At 41.7% G+C, this 14,679-nt stretch overlaps 1 protein-coding gene across 1 annotated transcript in view; it reads left to right on the top strand.

Annotated features, from left to right (window-relative positions):
- Positions 1-14,679, top strand: part of ANO6 (anoctamin 6) — a 127,944-nt gene that overhangs the window by 73,810 nt on the left and 39,455 nt on the right. Inside the window, exons 7-10 of the mRNA XM_060244948.1 lie at positions 2,908-3,023; positions 3,636-3,770; positions 6,338-6,443; positions 13,362-13,422. Of these exons, the coding sequence (XP_060100931.1) occupies positions 2,908-3,023; positions 3,636-3,770; positions 6,338-6,443; positions 13,362-13,422 (418 nt within the window). The remainder of the gene's footprint in view (positions 1-2,907; positions 3,024-3,635; positions 3,771-6,337; positions 6,444-13,361; positions 13,423-14,679) is intronic.

The following is a 14,679-nucleotide window of genomic DNA, read 5'->3' on the forward strand; positions in this document are numbered from 1 at the left end:
TGGTAATGTAGAAGGTCTATGTAGATACAAAGTATATGTAAAAGGGAGATTGTGAGATCACCTCCCTCCCCAGTTCTTGTTATAGGTATAAACTATGAAGGGGGCGGGGTATTGAATGAATGTGATGCTTAAGGCAACTATGGATGATGTGAGTTGTAGTAATGAATAGGGACAGAAACTATCAAAAAGCAATGACACAGTGTTATTGAGTGAGAAATTTCAGTCAACTATGTGAAGGAAGAAAGCTGTGATATAATATGCAAATTAAACCTAAACTGTGCAAAGAACTGGTATGATCTACTAAAAAGCGGCAGTCTCACTAACCCTAAGCCTGTAAAAAAGTATAGAAGCAGTAATGGAGGTACCCCCTCCCTCTCCCCAAACCTTAATAGATGCTATTTCTTTAACATTACAGCATAACAAGAGTATTATAAACATTGGGCTAGTAAGTATGATTAATTATAAAACACGATAGTGAAAAATAGTTCATTGTTTGCAAGATCATCTGACTACAACCTTCTTCTCTGTGGAAAGTGAAAGCAGTTGTCTCCATTTCTGGGACAACTGAGCCAGGTCAGTAATCATCAGGGTGTGGAAGGACTGTAGAAGGGCAATTCCGAAAGACAAAGCTGCTGCATGGCAGATCTGTTCTTTGAATGTTATTTGCAGTCTTGAGAGGTTAAATCATTTGTACCTGGCATGTACAAGGTGCGGCATGTCTCGGGGTTTCAGTAACTGGTTTAAGATTACAGTACCTACTCAATACTTCTTGTGGCAGATCAGGAAAAACATTTTTTTTTCACCTTTAAATAAAAAAATGACCATTTTGGTGGACCAGTTCTAGAATTTGTCTTCAGGCGCATTATTCAGGGATGGTAATTAGAATGTCTTATGGTCTGCATCTGGAAGGGCTCTTCAAAGGATCCAGCTGGAATGCAGTATCCACATAAGGAACAATGTCTTCTTCCAGATGCATTTCATGTGCTAGCCATTCAGCTACAAAAATATTGAAGTCTGATATTTTATTGCTGTGCTGAAGCCTCAAGATGTAAAACTCTGTCATGGTATGTGCCATTTTCTGCCTGGTGGGAACTTGCATCTTCCTTCAGGGACAAGCTTAACTCTTTTGCACCCTTGAGAGTTTGGTGGACATTGGTCAGGGTGATCTTAAAATCAGTGAATTGTTTTACAAGAGGCTGAATTAGTGCAGCCATAGGTTGTTTTTTTAATTTTGGATTCCATTGCAGCTAGTAAAATAGACATTGCTGGGTCTGAGAGAGATGAGAAGGGTTGTGGAGACGGCTATCTTCAGTTGCCATTTTATTGCTGTCATTCTGGACGTCTTCAGAGCTGAGTGACAGTTTGTTTAAAAATGTTATGTCTTTCCCACTGGCTGTGTCTGAAGTAGTTTTTTCAGAGCTATGTTTACCCATTTTATGAGTGCAGGTAACTGTAGATCTGTCAGAGACAGGACCGAATCTACATGTTTTTTTGAGGGAGGGAAAAATTAAAAAATGGCACCCCCTTATGGGCCATTCTATCTCATGGTCCCATAGAATACAATGGACTCCATACCCAATTTTGCGCCCCCCTCCATACCCAATTTTGCGCCCAGGGCAAGCACCCCCCCTCTGCCACCCCCTAGATCTGCCCCTGGTCAGAAATATGCAGGTTCTAAGGAGGAGGGTAGGAGCCTCTCCTTTAGGCAGCCATCTTCTCCAGAGGTGAAGCCACACCCCCGTGCTTTCACCTCGACATCTATTAATGTATGGCAGCTGTTGAACATTATAGCAGTAGCCCTGTGCAGATGACCTGTCTGTGCCTTGACTTATCTCACATGGCAGGAGAGAAGAGCATGAGCATGCTGGCCCCACTTGCAGCTTCTGTATGATTGCTGAGTTATTTGTACAACTTGGCGATCATGTGGAGGTGGAGAGTGAAGCCAGTGCACTCATGCTGTGCTCTCTTTCCATGAGCAGTTGGTCAACTAAGGGATGGATTGTATCACAAGTCTCTCTCTCTCTCTCTCTCTCTCTCTCTCTCTCTCTCTCTCTCTCTCTCTGCCATCAAGTCACAGCTAACTTATGTGACCCCATAAGGTTTTCAAATCAAGAGATATTCAGAGGTGGTTTGCTGTTGCCTGACTCTGCATAGTTTCCACAGCTCCGCAGGACCTGCAAGATGGTGCTTTTCTGCCAAGCATTTGCTAACTAAGATCAAAGACAGCAATAGACATTGAATTATCGGGACCACCTCAAAGCACAATCACAACCTTAAGATCTGTTTTTCTGTATGGAACATCTAGTAGAAACAGCTGAAAATAGCAAAATTTGACACAGAATGAATAGGCAGCTTTTTGCCACTATTAAATACACCATTATTTAAAGATCAATATAGCACCTGAAATTGCTTTATGCTTTTATATATTGTATTTTTATATGTTATGCATTAGGAGTATTACTGGTTTGTATGTGATGTTTTATGAATATGTAAGCCGCCCTGAGCTTGCTTCAGCGGGGAGGGCAAGATATAAACCAAATAAATAAATAATTAGCAACTCTGGACTTCCTTGGTGATCTCCCATCCAGGTATTAACCAGGGCTGACCTCCTTAGCTTCTGAGATCTAATGAGATAGTGCTAACTTTGGCTATCCAGATCAAGGTACAAGGCTAGTGTCAATGAAAAAAAAAATCAAATTGAGGCAGATAATAGTAAAATGTAGAGCAGATAGCCTTTAAGTCACATTTTGGCACTGTTTGGAGATGCTTCCAGCATAGTGATAAATGTTTGGTTGGGCAGGACAGTCTGAACATGAGTAGGTTCCAAAGCAATAAGAGGTGAGTGGTATTTTAAAGAAGAATGGGACTCATTAATGATCCATAATAGAAACATCTTCTCTTTTGCAGTCCAGATTCAATCACCAGTCACAAGATCCCAGCTGTCCCAGTGAGCGGTACCTGCTGTATAGAGAATGGGCCCATCCTCGAAATATTTTCAAACTGCAACCCTTACATTTTGTCAGGTAAGTATAGTTATATGTGCTTCTTTTTTCCTATATGGATAGCAAATCTAAACAGAGAAAGCAAAAACACTTAAAATTTCAAGTAATCACTGGGCACATGAAATGAACCAATATTTATAGCTTGTCCTAGCATCACAATGTAAATATGTTCAAAATGATGCATAACATTTTATTAGTTACAAATATTAAACTGCAATAAAATCAACTTGCTTAACAGCAATTGCCAGGATTTCATTCCAGATAAAGAGGCCTCGTGCTATCACCAGAAGATGGCCAAGCCAGAGCTGTAGCAAAAGATGAAGTAAGGGTGTTTCATCTTTGTGGACAGCTCAATTACAGTATCCCTTTACATGCTTGTATTGTACAAATATGAGCACAAGTGGAATTGCCATTGTTAGCTGTGATGGGGTTCCTTTCAGGAAGAACACCTGATCCTTTAACAGCTGCATGACAAATTGAAATTAAAAATGGGAAAGTACAACAGTGATGTAAGGACACAATAATTTAAGTTTGCTATCATACAACAGAAATGGGATTCCTTCCCCTTAGCTGTTCAGGATGAAGGGAAGTACAGCTTCTTTGTATTTTCAAAGAATGTGTTTTTATCTACAGGAAATACTATGGTGAGAAAATTGGGATCTACTTTGCTTGGCTGGGTTTCTATACTCAGATGTTGCTCCTGGCAGCGGTGGTTGGACTTGGGTGCTTTTTGTATGGGTATTTTACCAAGGACAACTGCACTTGGAGGTAACCTGTAACAGCTCATGTTAATGTTATATGAAAAAAGAAACACTAAGATAATAGTTGCATGTTCATGTACACATCCTACATTTTATACCGTATTTTTCGGTCCATTAGACGCTCCAGACCATTAGACGCAGGTGCCTGGCTGGGAGACAAGCGGCGAGATCGCTCCCTCCACCCCCACCGCAAACCCAGCACTTTGCAGGGAGCGATCTCGCGCTTGTCTCCCAGCCAGGCACGCAGGCGCGGGGGAAGCATGTCGCCCCCTCCACAGCCGGCGCTCGCGAAGCGCTGGGTTTGCGGAGGGGGCGGGTGCTTCCTCCGTGCCTGTCTGCCTGGCTTCAGCTGATGCTTACAGCAAGCACCAGGATCGCTCCCTCTGCCCTCCGATCCCAGCGCTTGCTTTAAGCATCAGCTGAAGCCAGGCAGACAGGCACGGAGGAAGCACCCGCCCCCTCCGCAAACCCAGCGCTTCACAAGCGCCGGCTGTGGAGGGGGCGGCGTGCTTTCTCCGTGCCTGTCTGCCTGGCTTCAGCTCTGATGCTTAAAGCAAGCACTGGGATTGGAGGGCGGCGGGAGCGATCCTGGCGCTTGCTGTAAGTGTCCGAGCTGGAGCCAGGCAGGCACGGGGAAACCGCCGGGATCAGAGGCGGAAGCAGTGGATCGCCCCCCCCCCCGGAGGAAGGTACGTATCTTCGCTCCATAAGACTCACACACTTCCCCCCCACTTTTTTGGGTGGGGGAGTGCGTCTTATGGTGCGAAAAATATGGTATATATTCTCTAAAATATTCTGTGATTGTTTTTAATTAACCCCTTTTTTTTCTTTTTCTACTGAAATTTAATGGTAAGAGCAGTTGGAATCAATTGCTTAGGAGCTGTGCATGTGGCCCAGTATGAAGTTTACAGTACTATGGATAGACCAGTTTAATAGTTTGGAGCAGGGCTCACTTTGTAGCAGGAGCTCCTTTGCATATTTGGCCACACACCCCTGATGTGGCCAATCCTCCAAGAGCTTACAATAGGCCCTGTAAGAAAAGCCTTGTAAGCCTTCGGAGGATTGGCTACATCAGGGGTGTGTGGCCTAAAATGCAAAGGAGTTCCTGCTACAAAGTGAGCCCTGGTTGGGAGAGTCTGTGACTCATTGGAAGAGCACTTGCTTTGCATGCAGAAGGTACCAGGCTCAATCCCTGGACTTTCCAGCAAAAAGGATCAGGAAGTAGGTGATATGAGAGATCTATGCATAAGACCTTGGGGAGCTGCTGCCAGTCAGAGCGTACAATAGAAAGATCAAGGGCCTAATTCAGTATAAGGCAGTCTCATGTATTAAGGTAGTTTTTTTACAGTATTTTTACAGACTCTATTTTGAAAGTCCCTAATAGTCTTTAGAAGGTTAGGAATTGATAACTGAGGATGAAACTACATGTAATAGGGTGAACATGTACTTATTTATTCTTGCCTCTGACTTGTTCATTTATAATACTGGAGGTGGAGTGTTAATATTGAAGCACTTTAATCTCAGCTCTGATACCATAAATGTCCTGGGCTAGAGGTCAAAGTGCTTCAAGAAGTACTGCAATTCAGGATAAGACGTGAGAAGAAAGGTGTCTCCCACTTGTGCTCTTCCTTTGTGAAAAGAGAGATTCCCACTTCCTGTTTTATACATGAACAGGGCAGACACATATTTTCCCCTCTATCATGTCTAGATGGGCCCATAAACCTCCTTTTCTGGTCTTAAATCTTATTGCTTTGTTTTATAGTTTTTCTCTAGTCATACTTTCTAATATCTTTCAGGCTATTACTCATCCTGTTTTCTGGACACACAGATGCACGCAGGGACATCAGCAACTGTGCATTGAACTCCCAGCTAAAATCAATGGGAACTGCTGCTGTGAAAATGAATAGCAGAATATAAATATTTTTTTGATTTATTAATCAAAATTTCATGAAAACTACTGACAAAAGAAATGAAATAAATGCTAATAGAAAAGAAGAAAAATGGTTTTGTTCTATGTTTAAGGTGTTCCAGGATGCCAGCCCAAAGAGATTCCAGTCTGACTGGCAATTTCTGCTGATTCGCATCCTGCTGGAGGCCCTCCTGAAGCTATTGCTTGGGGGCTCCATTCCCCCTGGAGCAGCATTTTGTGGAGGTCAGTGGGCTGCAGTGGAGGGAGAAGGGCAGGAAATTTCCCTCCTGCCACTGGAAAATTTAGTCTGGATCCAGTCCCATATATCTGAGGCTAAGCACGCATTCAGAACTCTCCCCTAGGGAAAAAGACCACTGGGGGATGCATGTGATTTGGGGAGGAGAAACAGCAAGTGAAGGAGTGCTTAACCATCTCCCCACCCATTGATAGAAAAAGGCCATCAGGCCCTTACATGCATCTGCACATAAAAGCATGAAAAAATAAGTACATGTTCACTCACACCATTACTTCTGTTTTGGCTTGGAAGTGTCAGTAAACTAGAATTTAAGAGAAGATGGTCATGATGATGGTTTGCAAGATCAGTGAATTTAACAGTTTGTTCATTGAGTTGCACAATTTATTTGATTAATTCATTCTGTTTTTAGCCAAGAGGTATGTGACCCTAACATAGGTGGAAACATTATCATGTGCCCCCAATGTGATCAAGAATGTACATACTGGAACCTCAGTGTCACCTGCGAATCATCCAAGGTAAAAACCTTACCACCTACAGCAGAGGGAAATACATTCTTAACTTTGAGCATCAGGGAATTCAGTCCTATATCTTAGGTTACAATGGGGGATAGCCCAGACCTGAATAGCTCAGGCTTGCCTGATCTTGTCAAATCTTGGGAGCTAAGCAGTATTTGGTCAGTATTTGGATGATCAGTATTTGGATGGGAGACCACCAAGGAAGTACAGGGCTGTGACATGGAGGCAGGCAATGGCAAACCTGTGAATGTCTCTTGCCTTGAAAACCCAGGATGTCACCATAAGTCAGCTGTGTCTTGACAACAACAACAACAAGTCCACTGTAGCACAAAGAAACCTCTGTGGCACCTTTGTGGCATACAACAATTGTTGTTGTATTGTATTGTTTTATTGAACCATGGAATTCCATGCTTGTGAGCCGCCCTGAGCCCGCCTTTGGCGGGGGAGGGCGGGATATAAGAATAAATTTATTATTATTATTATTATTATTATTATTAAAGACTGATTTATTATTACATAAGATTTTGGAAGTTAAAGCCATTTCATCAGACACAGTGAGGCATCGCTCATAAAGCTTATGCGGCAATAAATCTGATGGTTTTGGAAGTGCTGCAAGAGCTTTCTTCTCTTTTTAAAAATTCTTTCAAAGAAATAATGCTGGGAACTTATTATGATACTGCTCTAAGTTTGTACTCTGATTAATATGAATGGGTCTTTCATTATGGTTTCGCTAGAGAAATGCTTGAGTAGAATTCAGGTTTGACCTCACATAACATTGGATATTGCTCTGTTATATTATAGCAGACATTTGCAAGTGGATAGGCTTATTCACACAGTTGCAAATGAATGCTATTGTGCAATGGTCCAGTAATGAGTGAATCCAGCCCAGGATTTCACAAAACAACATTCACATTCCTTTAAACATATCTTCAGGATGGGTGATTCATCTGTAGATCCTAGACCTCAAAGGATTTTTGGCAGATTGTGTCTGAGGGCCCTGCTAGAAGAGCTCCAAGGAGACCTGTGTGAAAAAACACTCAGGAGATCCATAGAGCCATTCCAGGCAAAGTCACACCCTTGACATGGGAGTTTAGAAGGGTGTCTCATGGATTGCTGCCTTGACATGGAGAGAGGGCTTGTGCGGTTCAGTGAGGCTGTGGGCTATGCCATGCACCTCACTGGTTTGTTGTTATTCCTCATCTAAATAGTTCACATTGCTTTCCAGCTAAGAAAGACTGGATCATGTCCTCAGAGATAAAGGGGAGGGGAACTCAGTTGCACCCAGGAGACCCCTGGCATCACAGCCCAACAAAACACTCTCACTCTCTCTGTGTAGCAAGGCAAAAAGTTCATCCCTTGAATAAAACATTGTTAGTCTTAAGGTACTTTCTTTATATCTCTCCCTTGTGATTGAGGGAATTGGGTAAGCAAGCTCTAGCTCTTTGCCTCCCTGCCTGCCTCTTCCTCCTCAGGGAACAAGGAGAGAAAGGAGCCTTAGCCAATGGAGGGCAGAGAGGCTTGGCTCTTCAATGCAATTGAGAGAGCCTGGCAAAGCAAGCTGTGACACAGAAGAAAGCAAGAGAGTTGGAGACGGAAGCAGATGACAGCCAGTTGCTCACAGGGTGCATACAAGCCCTGTGTGGGCCGGATATAACCCACAGGCCGCACGTTTGGCATGCCTGCTCTAGTGGTTACTGTTTGTGAGACTTCGTTCCTTTCGGGATCAGTTTTCAGTTTAGAAAAAAGAGGTTTCTGATTGTGTATATGTTCTAAGTTGCCGGTTGTTATGAAGAGAAAGAATCACATCTTTGATGCAGACTGGAGAGTTCTCAGATAACTTCCCACTCCAGATCACAAAAGATTATGATCCTGATGTAAGAGAGGAGGAGCCAAGATCCCAGAAGTAAGGACTGTCTCGTCCTTGGACAGGCCCATGCTACAGAGGGGCTGGGGGCCCCACCCTGACTTCCTGACCAGGGCCTCTGACTCAAGGCCCCTGATTTGGCAGAGCAGGAAGGGAGGGCGAGAGGCAGCCATAGTGGGTCTTGGTGCTCTCACCGCCGGCTGTGAAAGCAGGAAGATCCGGCCCAGGGAGGCTGTCTCTCATCTCTCCTCCTGCTTAACTGAGCAGGAAGGGCGGGCAAGAGGTCATGGGTCTGCATGCTCTCAGCCAGCTTCAAAAGTCAGAAGACCAGGCCTGCTGGGCCCACCTCTCTCTCTCTTCCTGCTCTGCCAGACAGGATGGGTGGGCGAGAGGCGATGGGTCTTCGTGTGCGGGCTGTGAAAGCTGGGTGACCCTGCTCACAAAGGCCACCTCTTGTCCTCTCCTGCTCAGGTGAGCAAGAGGGGAAGATAAGAGGTAGTGGCTGCAGCAGGTCTTTGTGCTCTTGCAGCTGGCTTCAAAGCACGAAGACCCGGCCCAGGGAGGCCCTGCCTTTCTCTCCCCTCCTGCTCAGCCAGGAGGAATAGAAGTGATGGTAGGAGTACCCTTGACTTCTTAAAATGCCCCCGTCCTTAAAAATCCTGGCTACAACCCTGCCCTTGGACCACCAAGAAGGAAGATTCACAGTAATTGAAACAAATCTGTTTATTTATCAGGCAATGAAAACCCCTTCAGTTTAGCCTTCAGAAGGAGTAGGTTGACAACATAAAATCAGTGTAGTACAGCAGGACAGAGACAGTTGTGAGTTGGCTGCCGGACCGGCACATTCCAGTAGGTTGGTGGCCACCTAGGGTGCTACCTGGCCTCATGAGTGACCGGTAAGACCCCCTCCTGCCCTCATGTGCCCTGCCACCCTCAGTGCCCTTTCCCTGCTGCCAACACACTAGCCCTTGCTGCCTGCCTCTCCACCAACCTGCAGGCAGGTGGCAGCAGGAAGGGGCACCAGGGTCAGCATGGCAGTAGGCATGCTTGGAGCTAGGCTCCAACTGCACTTGCTGCTATGCTGACCTTGCTTAGCCTTCCCAGGACCCAGAAGCACAGACCCAGAAAGGCTGAGCAGGCATTATGCAGCGGCCTTGCCACCTCAATCCAGCCCCTGCTCAATCAAAGCCCTGACTGTGCGAGGGGGCATACCATGAGGGTGGCAAGGCTGAGGGGCATGGGGGGCCTTGCCTGAGGCATCAGAACCCTTAGCGCCAACCCTGGTTGGCTGTATGTGAAATGTTTTGAAGTGCAAGGTCTTGCTGTCTTCGAGGATATGAGGATATGGAGTAACAGATTTGCTGCTTTGAGGGAATGCCTTGCTGCTTCCAATTGTTTATATTATTTTATTTAAAACATTTTTATGCTACCTTTCCAACAGATCAGGGTCCCCATGCTTTGCTTATATATTGTAAATAAATAAATTTCACAAAGACACTACCAGTATCACACAAAGGAACTAAACATAGCAATTTTGCCCCACAGCTTCTGTTTGAGCAGGAAAGTAATGAGTGTAAAATAGTGTATCTGTGAAAATCTGCTTAGTTAGAAATGTACAAGTCAATAAGATATAGTTGCTAAAGGAACCCTTAGTACAGAAAATGCCATTCCTAGAGATTTTAAGGCCCCGAAGAAAATACCCACCTTCCCCAAAGAAGGGTGCAGAATGTTGTTGTTTTCCCCCATGGCTTCAGAATTTCCAGAAATGTTAATCTCCAACTATTCCTGGGCAAAACTGCAGAATTCAGAGCCGAATAATTGAATAATATCTTTCCCATAATTTTCTTGACTACTTAACTACAGCACCCAGTATTATTTCTCCATGCTAAGTCCACTCCAACAAGTTTTTAAATACATTTCTGTGCTCCATGTGGATGCTCAGCTAAATAGTTGGCATACTGAAGTATTCTGAGGGCCAAAAGCAATGTGCCACTTGTGCTACATACATCGCTCACATTCTTACCTGCTTTTGTGTAAAGAAGCAGTGGGAGGTTTGGATTTAAAAAAAAAAAAAAAATCTTTATTAAAAATAAAGATCTTTGACTTACAAATGCATATGAAGAGCATAAAATTATATCATTCAATAGCATTGCAAAAAATAGTCCAAAGAAATGCTGCATAAAATAGCATGAACACAGAAATAATAATTAAATATGAGCCAAACAAATAATACACACAGACATGCGCCTCTCAGAACTTAAACAACTGAAAATGAAGCCAAGAATAAGTGCAGTCAGAAGGACAAATACATTGTTCTGACATAAAATCGAAGTCCAGATAGATCTAAACTTGATATGAGTACTTTCGGAATTCAAAAAGTTGTGGTTCACAAAGGTTGCAATTTTATGCATGATAAATTGATCCCAAACTTTATCATACCAGACTCTTAATGAAGGAGGCGAGGGAGATTTCCATACTGAAGCAATAGTAATTCTTGCTGCCACTATAAGTATGATGGTCAACTCTTTGTGCGAGACTGTATGAGAAGAATCATCCCACAAATTTAGGAGCATTAATTCTGGTGTCATTGAAAATGACTGTGAAGTCATTTGGAGATTTGTTGAGTGATATCATTCCAGAACTGAGAAATAACGACATTCCCATCAGCAATGCAGAAATGTTCCCAGAGACCCACAGTTTTTCCAACGAAGTGGACTTATATGCTGGTTTATTTGATATAGCCGTCTGGGGGAAAGGTTCCATCTCGACATAGTTTTAAAGAACTGAAGTTGAATGTTAAAGATAGAAGTGGAATTGACATAAGAGCCCCAGATTTTCAGCCATGAAGAAGGAGGGATGTCTTTAAGGAGGTCTTCATTCCAGACTAATTGAAAGCCAAGAGGCTGCCCACAGTCTGACATAATTAAGATTTTACATAATTTAGAGAGAAGACCTTTTGTACAGGAGGAAGGCAGAGCTAATAGTTGTTCAAAAGTGGATCGCGATCTGGCCAAAACACCGATTTCTGAGAGATGTTCAATCAAATTTTTAAGTTTTAAGTATCTAAACCAAGGAACTGAAATACCGATAAGGTCTTCAAAAAAACTCTTATCTCTTATTGATCCATTATATAATAGATCTATTGGCTCTATTATAGATAATAGATATAATAGATCATTATATAATAGATCTACTTTTATCCTATCATCAAATACTCCTGGAACATTTCCCGGACCAAACCAGGGTTGATTCGTATATGTTGCATACAGAGAGATTTCCAAGGTTTGGATTTTTTAAAAGATTAGCGGAAGTGCCTAGGGGGAAGCTACCCTTTCCATCAAGAGGAGAGCTCATCACTGCCACCTCCAGTACCTTGCTTTTGTGGCATTCTGCTTTTCCAAGCATTTTTCTTCCACTACATCTCCAGTACCTGAAATGAGCCTGGCTGAGAGAAAAAAATACTTCCAACAATGGAAGTGTAGATTTAACTCCCTTGACCTACGTGTTCCATTTTGCATGAAAAACATTCACTCCCAACCCACATACTTTTTCCTGAAAGGGTGGATATGGACAATGTATGAGGATCTTCCCTATCACATTTCATTTAACTCACAGTGAAATGGATACTCTGTGAACTTGAATTAATCTCATATATACCTGTGGGGCATGTCCTGAATGAACTCTAGAGAGATAGGAGGAGTTGGATGGTTCCATTGGCATTGCTGCCCTTGGCTCAGAAATACTTCCTTCAACTTAAGTGGGAGGAAACATTGAGAAAGCATAGCCTTTCCTTTAATTTTTAGATTCACATATGAACAAAGGTGTAAAAAATATTAAACAGATAGAACATTATTTCTCTAAAACCATTTTATTATGCTTATTTTGTGATATGCTGCATATTGTTTTTTCTTCCACTGATGGATGTCTGGATCCTTGGTTGATATGATAAGAATGCAACATCTAGCACTGCTGATCAATGACATCGATTTTATGCAATCCCAAGCTGCTGCCATGACATGAGAAACACGTCATTTGAATCCTTTCTCAGGCAATTAATGTATTTATGTGGGCATTTTTGTTTTCTTTGTTTTATTTTAATATATGTGCTTAATATTCCTAATGCTGAAACACTGTCATGCTTCTTGAGATAGTCAGTAGGTTTAAAAATGGTTGTTGTGCCTTCTTTAATTCTATGTGCAGCCCACTTGGTTATTTTGCTGCTATGAGGAAGCTGATTTGTGGTACTTTGGGGGAAGTACTGACAATCTAAAGCTGTTTCTTGCATCATAAAACTCAGAGCTCTTTTGGTTCTTCTCATATAGCAGAAGGTTGTACACAGCTATCTGATTACACCATTTGGACTCCTAGCTAACAGATTGTCAGTGTCATCTGCTGATCAGCTCCATTTGGAGGAGACAAGAAGAGGAAGTCCACTTTGAGATCTGTCTCAACTGTTAATCAGTGCTGTAAACTGATGATATTGATTGTTCATATGTTCATATTGGTTTGACACTGTTGGCACGAGAATTTTGAATCCACAATCTGAAGTGCTATATACAGAGTTAACAATAGATTTTTGAATTTTTTGCTGTTGGTTTGAATGTTCATGATAGATACAGAGCATGAAATTGCTGTGAGTGTATGACAGAAAAGTGGTATATCAATATTTTTGATTAATAAACTAATGCTGCATTGCAATCATTTGTCTGGCCTAAGGGAAAATTTCTTTAGGCCCTGTATAAACTTGCAACAAACCTGCATATTTAGTGCCTTTCCATACATATGACTTTATGGATCATGAACTAAAATGTTTGTTTTATTTCTTAAAAGATGTTAAAAGACCATATAATTCTAACAAGCTTGTGGCAGGCCCAGACTGTCTGAACCTTAAAGTCCTTGAAATTGCTAAAGTGTATCAACGTATCCCCCATGCTTGGGCTGCGCTAATGGAATTAGTGTGATTGTGTACAATGATAAAAGTGTTTGTATGTTTCCAGTGTGGAAAAATAATTCAGCTTTATATTTTAAGCAGTTTTTTTCTTAATGTTTTCCAGAAGCTGTGTATATTTGATAGTTTTGGAACACTAGTATTTGCAGTATTTATGGGAGTATGGGGTAAGCTAATTTCATATATATTATTATTATTATTAATGGACTTTCATTTAATTAATCCAAGTCCAAGCACCAATGTTGGTTTCAAAATGTATCTATGTTTATAGCATATCCATTATACAGAATCCATTATATTATGAACCCATGATATAATTCATATGCATCTCTGCAGAGGTTTTCTTGAGAAAACTCACTAAGTAAAAACCATATAATAAAATTACGAAGCAACGACATAAAAATATTAATAATAAAACAAACTAGGGTGATAAAAACATCATGAAATAGCATTCAGCAGACTAAAATGATATTCATGAAACATTCTACAGGCTAGAAACAGATGATAAAACAGCTGGAAATATCTGTACTTGGCAGAGTGTGCTTGAATGACAGGAGAAAGGCAAACATAAATATTTTAAGTAAAATTAAGTAAATTCAGAAAAATTAAGAGTCTCCCAGAATCAACAAATTGAAAAAAAAAATTATTCTACACACACTCAGATAAGCTAGTATGACATCTCCCTGTCCAATTCCCTCCCTCAGAATTAAGACTTTCCCTTTGTTTTTCTTTCCCTTTTGTGACTGAGCTGCCCTAGTTGTCTGCTTTTTTCTTTCCTGAAGAATGCTGGCTGTCCCCCCATCACAGTACAATATTTTGGCTGTTGGCTCAGCCCAGTATCCTGAGGGAAGGAATGGGAACCCCTTTAACTTATATTACTTCAATGGCACTTGAGAAGTTTTAATATTCTAAATTAACAAAATATTTTATTGAAATTAGAGGGGAAAGGTCAGGTGAAATCAGGGATAAAATTTCTGAGGTAACTCAATATAAATCACTTTGAGGTAAAACTAGTACAGACTTTAAGTAAACACTGAACAGACTTTAGTTCTTATGTTTCAGGCAAAATGAGTTTCTTAAGCTTTTCATAATAAATCTTTATGTTGAGAGGCTTTTGTTCTAATGTTTTCCTTAAACACTTCAGTACACTTTCTTTGAGTATTCCCTAACTCTTTTGGTTTCCAGAATGCTGGTACCCTCTTGCCAGTACCCAAAGTCCTTCTCTTGAAACACAAGTACTAGTCTTGAGTTTTAAAACTGACTCTTAAAAGGTTTCTAAAGGCAGTTTCTAACCAGACCAGACCAAGGATCTCTGTACTCTTTTAGAACTATCGTTATATTTAGACTGGGTACAGAAATTTTCTCTCTAGAAAATCTATCCCCTTTCATTGGTCCAAAATACCCACTTGTCCTTGCCAACTTTC

This window comes from Heteronotia binoei, chromosome 8 (genome assembly GCF_032191835.1).
Source record: "Heteronotia binoei isolate CCM8104 ecotype False Entrance Well chromosome 8, APGP_CSIRO_Hbin_v1, whole genome shotgun sequence".
Taxonomy (NCBI): domain Eukaryota; kingdom Metazoa; phylum Chordata; class Lepidosauria; order Squamata; family Gekkonidae; genus Heteronotia; species Heteronotia binoei.